This window comes from Elgaria multicarinata, chromosome 17, assembly GCF_023053635.1.
Source record: "Elgaria multicarinata webbii isolate HBS135686 ecotype San Diego chromosome 17, rElgMul1.1.pri, whole genome shotgun sequence".
Lineage (NCBI taxonomy): Eukaryota > Metazoa > Chordata > Lepidosauria > Squamata > Anguidae > Elgaria > Elgaria multicarinata.
In genome coordinates this window covers 7295271-7305199 of record NC_086187.1, presented here as the reverse complement: position 1 = coordinate 7305199, position 9929 = coordinate 7295271, and the positions used below count along the sequence as shown (strand labels likewise).

At 45.4% G+C, this 9929-nt stretch overlaps 1 protein-coding gene across 1 annotated transcript in view; it reads left to right on the top strand.

Annotated features, from left to right (window-relative positions):
• The first annotated feature begins 4347 nt into the window (after positions 1-4347).
• LMF1 (lipase maturation factor 1) overlaps positions 4348-9929 on the top strand; it is a 258971-nt gene continuing 253389 nt past the window's right edge. Inside the window, exon 1 of the mRNA XM_063143557.1 lies at positions 4348-4516. Within this exon, the coding sequence (XP_062999627.1) occupies positions 4348-4516 (169 nt within the window). The remainder of the gene's footprint in view (positions 4517-9929) is intronic.

Here is a 9929-nt window from a genome sequence, read left to right as displayed (position 1 = left end):
CCAATGGATAGACAGGCCTTTGCAATGGATAGAAGGAGCCGGGAAATGCCGCTTACTTTTACAAAATGGTTGCAGCAGAAGGAGTCCTCTACAAATCCCTGCATGCCCATGGGACACAGTGTTTAGTTTTACAGAGGATAGGAAATATACATTCCTCTTTTAATATTTCCTTGCAGCTGTTCTGCTAGAGCTGGAGGAATTGCCTCTCCTCCCCACACCCACCCCGAAGAAATATACACAACCAATAGAGCCAGATGCCTTGGCAGAGGCTTGGGTGGCTGCCTGAGGCAGTGGGTGCACATTGGGCCTGTGCTTCACATGAATTCTGCCCCACCGCCTTAAGTTTTCTTAAGCTGGTTTAAGGAAACTCTTGTTTCGAAGGCAAACGCACTGGGGCTTCAGCCTGGAATCTATTTCAGATGTCCCAGGCCGGGGGGGGGGGGGGGGAGTGCCTCTGAGCACAGCCAGAGTACTTTGCTCGCCATCACTACACCAGCCCAGCCAGTACCAAGTTCAAATGGCAACATCTATGCCTGGTTCTTCCAATGCAGATTTGAACAGACAGGGCTTGTTTGAAATTATTTGGATTTTCTGCTTGAGGTACCAAGTGTCTTAGGCCTCGGCTGATGGGCAGCATAAAAATGTAATAAATAATAAAATCTTTGGCATTGCTGCTTGCTCTCAGGATCCTGCAATTTACAGGCTCTTTCTGTGCCCCGAGTCATAAAAATGGTGGGTATTGTTCTTCTTTTAAAATCAACATACATTTTCAGAGTTCTAAAGGATAGCTCCTTTAGAGTTCTGACTGAAACCCAGAGCGGATTCACAGATCGCGCCCCATGGAAATTGGAGGCACCAGCCTCCACTGCAGATTTTCCTCTTCTCACACTGGACAATTAAAAGCTCTGCTAGAGGCCAAATTAGCTCAGGGATGGGCGGCTTCAGTGGCCATTTTCACCCCACCCCTCATGAGCTGATCTCTGGCCACTGCCAATGGGGTACCGTGGAATTATGAAGTGTGTTATGAAGTAAAAAGTGCTGGTAGATCCCTGCAAGATCTGGGAGATTCATAGAATAGTAGAGTCGGAAGGGTCCTATGAAGGCCATCTAGTCCAACCCCCTACTCAATGCAGGAACCCACTTTAAATCATCCCTGATAGATGGCTGTCCAGCTGCCCCCTGAATGCCTCTAGGGTGGGAGAGCCCATAACCTCCCTAGGTCATGGGTTCCGTTGTCGTACTGCTCCAATGGTCAGGAAGTTTTCCTAATGTCCTACCAGAATCTGGCTTCCTGTAACTTGAGCCCATTGTTCCGTGTCCTGCACTCTGGGATGATTGAGAAGAGATCCTGGCCTTCCTCTGTGTGACAACCTTTCAAGTCCTTGAAGAGTGCTATCATGTCTCCCCTCAGCCTTCTCTTCTCCAGGCTAAACATGTCCAGTTCTTTCAGTCTCTCCTCACAGGGCTTTGTTTCCAGGCCCCTGATAATCCTCGCTGCCCTCCTCTGCAAACCTGAAGTCTGTTTGCCCCAAAATGAGAGGGGTCCCTATCCTTGAACTGTGATGTGTCTTTATGCTCCGGGGGAACACCATCCATCAACATAGCAAATCTGCTGGAAATACTGTAAGGGGGTCTTTCAGTTCAGCTCTGACTTTCTCTTTGCAACGTCAGGGTTTGTCTCCTGGCTTCATAATGACCACCATTGACAGAACATACCCTAGACTGAACATACTCACCTGTAGCTGTGCATTGCAGGGGGCGTGGAAATACTTTCCATGAGAAGACTTTTCTGATCTCCCCATCAAGGAATTCCATATCAGCTGTTGAGGAAGGACCCCAGCAGCCCCCAACTCATGTTTTGCAAATGACTCTTTGATCTTGCTTGTCCCTTTTATCAGAATCCACTTCCTTTTCTCCAGTAAGCAAGGCTACTTTGTTTTACAGAGATCGAAATGTGATACGGAATTTGCTAAAATCACTCCATAAACATCTCCCAAAGGAAAGCATTTGCTTACATCTACATAATATTGATCTCACGCAAGTCTTTCGACTAATTGAAAGGTATTTGTGGTGGAGGAATGACCCACAATCTCTCTGAACCCTTAAACAAACACACTATTTTTCTTGACCTGTACAATGCACTGTTATGTTTTCACCCTCTTCCCTTCCATGTCTAATCAGAACAAAGCCTCTCACAGCAATGGGAAACCAGCTGCACAACAGGGTCATTTAGAAGAAAATGCCCCTTAATCTGAGAACCCCGAATAATGCAACACCTAGTAACAGATATGCTCCCAGATGTTATTGATCAGTTCCGAGAAACAAAATATTGTCTCAAAGGAGCTACCTGAACCCCCTTTTAAACACTTTGGGACTGGCCTTCTTCAGGGTACGGTAAGGTGTGTGTGTTTGTGTGCAAGAATGCTTATTTACTATAATGTGGAACAGCAGGGGATTGTCTAAACATGTAGCCCTCCTCAAGCTGGTGCCCTCCAGGTGTGGCCATGCTGGCTGGGGACAATGGGACCTGTAGTCCAACACATCACTTAATTCATTCAATTAATTTCTATTCTGTTTTGGTGTTTACTCTCATTTTATACTATAGTTTTAAGCTGTTATATTGTCTTTTATCGTGTTGTGTTTTATGATTTTAATTGTTCTGAACTGCCCAGAGAGCTTCAGCTACAGGGTATAGAAATGTAATTAAATAAAATATCCCCATCTTCAGTTAAAAAAGACTCCTAGAGTGGCTGATAAGAATGAATAATTAGATAGTCCTTGCTGACAGGTTTGCAATCTAAAAAGACCTGGGACACAAGGAAAGGGGATTGGGAGGGAGGAGGAAAAACGCACGTTGGTGAGGCTTGATTCAGTTGCCGCGATGGATGGCAATATATCCGTTGAACTCTGCTTTGCACTGTCATCTATTGTAGAGTAGGGTGACCATATGGAATGGAGGACAGGGCTCCTTTATCTTTTACAGTTGTATTGAAAAGGGGATTTCAGCAGGTGTCATTTGTATGCATATAGGCCCTGGTGAAATTTCCTCTTCATCACAACAGTTAAACCTGAAGGTGCTCTGCCCACTTTTAAATCTTTATTTATTTATTTATCTGGTCACTCTAGCATAGCTCCTGCAACTTTAACTACTGTGATGAAGAGGGAATGTCACCAGGTTCTCCATATATACAAATGACACCTGCTGAAATTCCCTTTTCTATGCAACTGTTAAAGATACAGGAGCCCAGTCCTCCTTTTCATATGGTCACCCTATTTTAGGGTTGCACTCTTAAGCTCTTTGTAAGTTACCTCGGGTGCCTTTTTGGCTAAAGTGCATAAAATGCATTACAGAAATGCAATAAATAAATAAATGGTAGCCTCCTGTACTTGACTAGTTTACTTTTTACTTCCTGCTATTCTAAGTTGTTATGCTGCATCATGTCTGAATGCGATCTGAATAGTTGAATTTCAATTTTTTGTTTTATTTTTTATTTGTTCAATTTCTGTAGCACCCAATAGCTGAAGCTCCCTGGTAAGGGTGGGGGGTACACAAAATTTTAAAGTTGCAAGTCACCCAGAAATGGTGTAACAATGGTGTAACGACAACAATTGCTAATTGGCCAGAAAGGAAAGGAAAGGAACCTCTCCTGCAAGCATTGAGTCATTACTCACTCTTGGAGGTACGCCTGCTTTCGCTGACATTTTCTTGGCAGGCCTTATAGCGGGGTGGTTTGCCATTGCCTTCCCCGGCCATGATTACCTTTCCCCCAGCTAACTGGGTACTCCTTTTACCGACCTCAGGAGGATGGAAGGCTGAGTCGACCTGAGCCGGCTACCTAAAACCAGCTTCCGCTGGGATCGAACTCAGGCCGTGGGGAGCGTTTCGGCTGCAGAAACTGCTGCTTTACCGCTCTGCGCCACACCACCAAATGACCTTTCCCCTGCAAGAAGTCCCCCCCCCCTCATATCTACAGATAAAACTAATGTTCAATGTACAAGCAGTGAAACCTGTAAAAATATAATTTTAAAAAACGGGCAACCCTCTTGGTAGAAAATTTGCATGCAATTAAACCCGCAAGTGTGCACGGCGGGTTGCGCAAATCCTGCAGCCAGTCTCGCTCCGTCCTCCTGCGCACAGGCGGGTGTGTGCGGTGGGGTGGGGGGTGGGGGGTGGGGGGGAAGAAAGCAGCTGCCAGAGCGCGCGTGCGCATTGCCCCTCGGCCGCCCAGCCTCGCCAATGGGCGCGCGCTCCGTGGCCTCTCCAAACAGCGCCGGGCGCAGGGGGCCGGGCGCGCACGCGCGCTGCTCTTCGCCGGGCGCCGGCTCCGCCCACCCCAGGAGGCAGGCATGGCTGCGACCCGGGAGGACCTGAGGCGACGGAGAGGGGCTGCGGGGCAGGCAGCAGCTGGAGGGCGAGACGCCCCGGGGCCCCGAGAGCCGCCGGCGCCTTCCCTGCGCTCGGGCACGTTCTGGCTGACGCGCCTGGCGCTCTTGCGCGCCACCGCCTTCATTTACTGTGAGTGCTTGTCCCAAAAGAGGGTGGGGAGGGGGTGGGCACCAGTAGCACCAGTGCAAGACCCTCTCACCCCCCCCCGCCTGCATACGTTCCCCCCACTTGCCCCGCGGCAGTTTCCAGGATGGGTGGGTGGGTGTGTCAGTGGCGGAGTGGCACCCGGACCCTTTGGTTGGCAGGGACGCTGACGTCATCTGCTCCCCCCCCCCGGGACACCCTGTTGCATTTGAGCATAGCTGCAACCCTCAGGGTAGCTGGCAGGGAGGTGGGCATGCCCCTCAACAAAATATAATGCAAAGTTTTTATTGTTAGTTTTATTGCCCCCCATGCTGGTTGGCCTTTCCCCTCCCTGTTTGTTTGTTATTGTGATTTTAGAATGTAAGCCATAGGGCAGGGTGTTTTGTATTCTGTTTTATTATGTTCTGTACAGCACCATGAACATTGATGGCACTATGTAAATTATTATTATTATTATTATTATTTTGTTTATTTATTACATTTTTATACCCCCCAATAGCCGAAACTCTCTGGGCGGTTCACAAAAATTAAAACCATGAAGAACATCATAAAACAACCAACAATCTAAAAACACAAATACAAAATACAGTATGAAAAGCACAACCAGGATGAAACCACGCAGCAGAAGTTGATATACGATTAAAATACAGAATTAAAACAGTAAAATTTAAATGTTAAGTTAAAATTAGATGTTAAACTACTGAGAGAATAAAAAGGTCTTCATCGTCATATATTAATAAAGTGTTTTGGGGTGGGTAGGGCTTGAATGGGCAATTAAGATCCATCCACTTTGCAAAAGACCAGCTCCTGGTAGAAATGCAACGCCTTAGAATTGGTTTGTTCATGGATCAAAACAGCAGCCGGAATTTTGGCATTCTCCTTGGGGTGTGTGTGTGTGGCTATGAGGAGTGTCATGATGAGCACCTGCACATCAGCATTTACCACTACACCAGTGGGAGTGATGATAATCCTCTTCTGTGTGGAACGGAACACTTCTCTCTCTCTCTCTGCTCCCTCCTTATCCTTAAAATAAAAAAAGTAAGATTATGATTTCTTTCATTTTTTATTTATTTAAAAAAACCTTCGTTTTTCAATAAGGCATTGGGCACAACACCTGTGGTCCTCTCCCCCATTTTATCCTCATGACAATCCTGTGAGGTAGACTAGGCTGAAAGGTAGCACCACATCTGAAGTCATAGTGGGGATTTGAACTGAGTTCAGCCCAGGTTTAGGGTGCAGTCCTCTGCCTGTTTAGACAGAAAAAAGTCTGACAACTCCCTGCATTTCCCAGCCAGCTAGCTGTGGTGACCACAGAACTTCACCATGATTGGGCTTGTTTCCTGAGACGGGAGTTGGGTAAAGAGGCTCTGAAATCCAATAACAAGAAGTTGAAGGGAGGTTGGACTGAGCCATTGGGAGCAGTGGGGACTTGTGCTGAGCCATTGGGCACTAGGGACTTGAAGTAGGAGAAAGCTTTCTCTATTCTGAGTTGGTTATTAACTCAGCTTTGTGAAGGAAAGGAAAGGAACCTCTCGTGCAAGCACTTGAGTCATTGCTGACTCCTAGAGGGACGCCTGCTTTCGCTGCCGTTTTCTTGGCAGACTTTGTAGTGGGGTGGTTTGCCATTGCCTTCCCCAGTCGCAGTTACCTTTCCCCCAGCTAGCTGGGTACTCATTTTACCGACCTCGGAAGGATGGAAGGCTGAGTCGACCTGAGCCGGCTGCCTGAGAACCAGCTTCCGCTGGCATCGAACTCAGGCCGTGGGGAGAGTTTCGGCTGCAGAAACTGCCGCTTACCACTCTGCACCATACAAGGCTCTGTGAGAATAATAAAAAAAAAAATTGAAAAGGAAATTTTAACTATTGTTTCAATCCAGTGTGGCCTGGACAAAGTGAGGGCTAACAGTTCCCTTTGTGTACGTGAGAGCAATGGAAGGGCTCTTTTCAAGTAGTGTCAGTGGGCTGGTAATTCCAGCAATTGACCTTTCACCGCCACAGGCTGAGGCATCTTAAGGTTTCTCTTCAACATCAGCTTTCAGGGCAGCTTAAAATAAAGAGATTTTAAAAATCAGCACAGAAATACATTCAGAACAACAGAAGCATAAAAACATACACCCAACAACCAGATTTAAAAGGCATTTTAAAACTCAGGGAGAATATAGCAATACATGTGTGTACATGAGTATTAAGAGACCCATGGATCAGGGCAGCATTACATGTTATGGATTCCAATGAGGCAGCCGTGTGAGTCTGTAGTATGAAAGCAAAAAGATTCCGGCACCTTAAAGACTAACAGTGGAGAGAAACAAGGTGGAAATGTCAGTTACAGGCAGATACAAAGCAAACATCTATTTCATCTTAAAGAAACATCTATTATATTAAGGGAAGTAATCTACAACAGTCGTTCCCAATTAGCGAAGTACTGCGGACCCCTTGTTTTTCAAATGCCAAGCCATGGACCCCCTACTTTTGAAAAAAAACCCTTATCTCTATGCTAGTTACCTGTGCGAAGCAATTTTTTGGAGAAAATAAGGGGTAGCCCCTAATAAGCAAAGGATGTTAGGTATACTAAAAAACAGACCATAAAATTTGTGATATTTGTGATATTACCATGCAAAACTGACAATGATTTAGTTAGGAATATAAAGATGAATTTAATTTTACTAATGTCTAGTTTACAATTGAACAAATTATGACTTGTCTAGCAGCTACTAAACCTAAATGTGATGGGAGAAACCATGCCTCTTTTTGTCCCGAACAATCCCTTCCACATCCGGTTCAGTATTTCCTACTTTTAATCTCAAATCTGGATCAACATCGAGCCAATTTCTATGCTTATTCTTCATATAACAAAATGTCGAAAATGTTTGTTCACAAAGATATGTGGAACAAAAGGGAACTAGATGTTTCAAAGCTTTTTCACCTAACTTCTTATAATCAGGAAAAACCTTCACCCAGAATTGGTTCAGTCTATAGTCTTTGAAAAATGATTTCAATGAGCCATCACAAGTCACATCAACAAGTGCATCTTGCTCTTCCGCAGATAGAGTTGTTAGTTGTACATCACCACATTCAAAAGGATTCCTTATCCATGAGTTTTCAGGATTAGGTGCAGGGAAGTAACCTCTGAAGCTAGTCGCTAAATCAGATGCTCAGTGATGTTATATTTTACTCCTGGTAGGAATTCGTCGCCAGTGGACTCCAGAAATGAATGGTGAATATGTGAATTGTGCCACGGACCCCCTGGGTGGGTTATGCGGACTCCCTGGGCTCTGTGGACCACCAATTGGGAACCACTGATCTACAAGATGGGACTTGGACTCTACAGACCGTGACTAAGCCATTCAAATGACTTGTTAATGGTTGCTCCAGGAAACACTGGTGTAACATTGGGTTTTCTTGCAGTGAGCAAGTAATCTGCGGATGTCTTTTAGGAGTGCACACATATCTTTCAACCAGGTTACTGGTTACAATGACCCTATTCAGATGACACACTAAGCCATGGTGGTTAAGCATTTTTAGCTGAATATTATGGCTTAGCATATCAAGTGAACGTTCCTAACCATGGGGCCTACATAACCATGGTTTAAACACGCTCACTAACCATTTTCTGCAAAAGGGTTAACGGCCTAACCATGGCTTAGCATGTGGTCTGAACAGGCCCAATAAAATGAAGTCATTTACTTCATCATTACTTCCAAATTCCTTCCCAGTGGATCCAGAACCACATTCTATTTCACCCAGTACCTGGACTTCTTCAAGTTCAGGAATGTACTCACAGATCATCTTGGCAATCCTGCCCTCCCTCCCCTCCGCCCATTAACTTTAAAGGGTTCCTTTGCAAAGTTAATCAGTACAACACCAACATTTCATCTGTAATCCTCATCAGTAACCCCAGCGCCAACATCTTGGAAATGTTTTTCAGCTAATCCATACTGAGGAGGTAGTCAGATCATAGCACCAGCAGGAAGGATAATTCAAAGGTCTGTTTTCACAACAGCCTTTCATGCAGCAGGGATCTCATAGTCAAATGCATTGCATAAATCATGGCCCACAGCTCAGGCGAAGCCATTGAAAAGAGCGAAGGTGCTTTTGGAAAGTTTGACGAAGTCGACCCTCTTCTTGGGGTCCTTGAGACGGCCCTTTTTCTGGGGGATGAGGTAGGGTCTGCTTCAGACCAAGGCATAGTGTGTGAGCATGCGTAGGGGACAGAGGTAAAGAAGGGTTAGTTATGCATAGTGTGGAGAAAGTGGATAGGAAGTCATTTTTCTTTTGTCTCCCATAATACTAGAAGAACCCAGTGGGGTCATCCCATGAAGCTGATAGGTGGGAGATTCAGGACGGATAAAAGGGAGGTACTTCTTCACACAGCACGTGGAATTCACTTCCACAAAATGTGCCTTCCCATTAACAGGAGAAACAGCCAGAACTTTGAAACCCATGATGTGTTACTTGCATCCTCCTTAACTTTCAGCCTGAAAATAGGTTTTCTTTAACTTAAAAAAACAAGTGCAAAGGCACTGCAGCTGTATTTAGTTTGTCTATAAAGCCCTGCACTGTTTAGGCCATGGTTACTTGAATGCCCACCTCGCTCCCGGTGTTCCTCTACCGGCAGACTCGTTCACAGGAGCAGGGCGTCCTGATGGTCCCCCGCTACAAATTAGAATGTGCGGGGGGCCAGGGCTTTTTCGGTTGCTGCCCCCTGGCTGTGGAACGATCTGCCAGTGGAAATTAGGCAGGCCCCCACTGTGCACCGTTTTAAACGGTTGTGTAAGGCGTTTGTGGCTAAAGTGTTGGACTGGGAGTTGGGAGATCCAGGTTCTAGTCCCCACTTGGCCATGGAAACCCACTGGGTGACTTTGGGCCAGTCACAGACTCTCAGCCCAACCCACCTCACAGGGTTGTTGTGATGATAAAATAGAGAGGAGGATTATTATGTATGGTGCCTTGGGTTCCTTGGAGGAAAAAAGGCGGGATATAAATGCAATTATACAATACAATGCGGCTTTTTTATTTACACAAGAGTTTGGGGGAGTGGCGGGTTGAATTTTAAAGTGGATTCTGAGTGTTTTAAATGGTAAGCTTCCTTGTCTTTAAACTGCTAAACCGTTTAGACTTTTTAATGTGTTTTAAATGTAAAGCGCCACAATGCCTAAAATGGTGAGGTGGCGCCATAAAAATGTTTTAATAAATAAATAAATTTAGCGTTTCTTGTTTTGCAGAAGAATGCTGCGTGCGTGAATATCTGTGTGATTCAAAATAATTAATTCTTCTAACTTCAAAATTTGAATGCTTCTATTGTTGTTGTTTTGTAAGGCCTGTATCTAAATTTGGGGATGGCTTTGGTCTGTGGCACAAAATGACTTCCTTCCTTCCCTCCTTCCTCCCTTTCTTTCTTT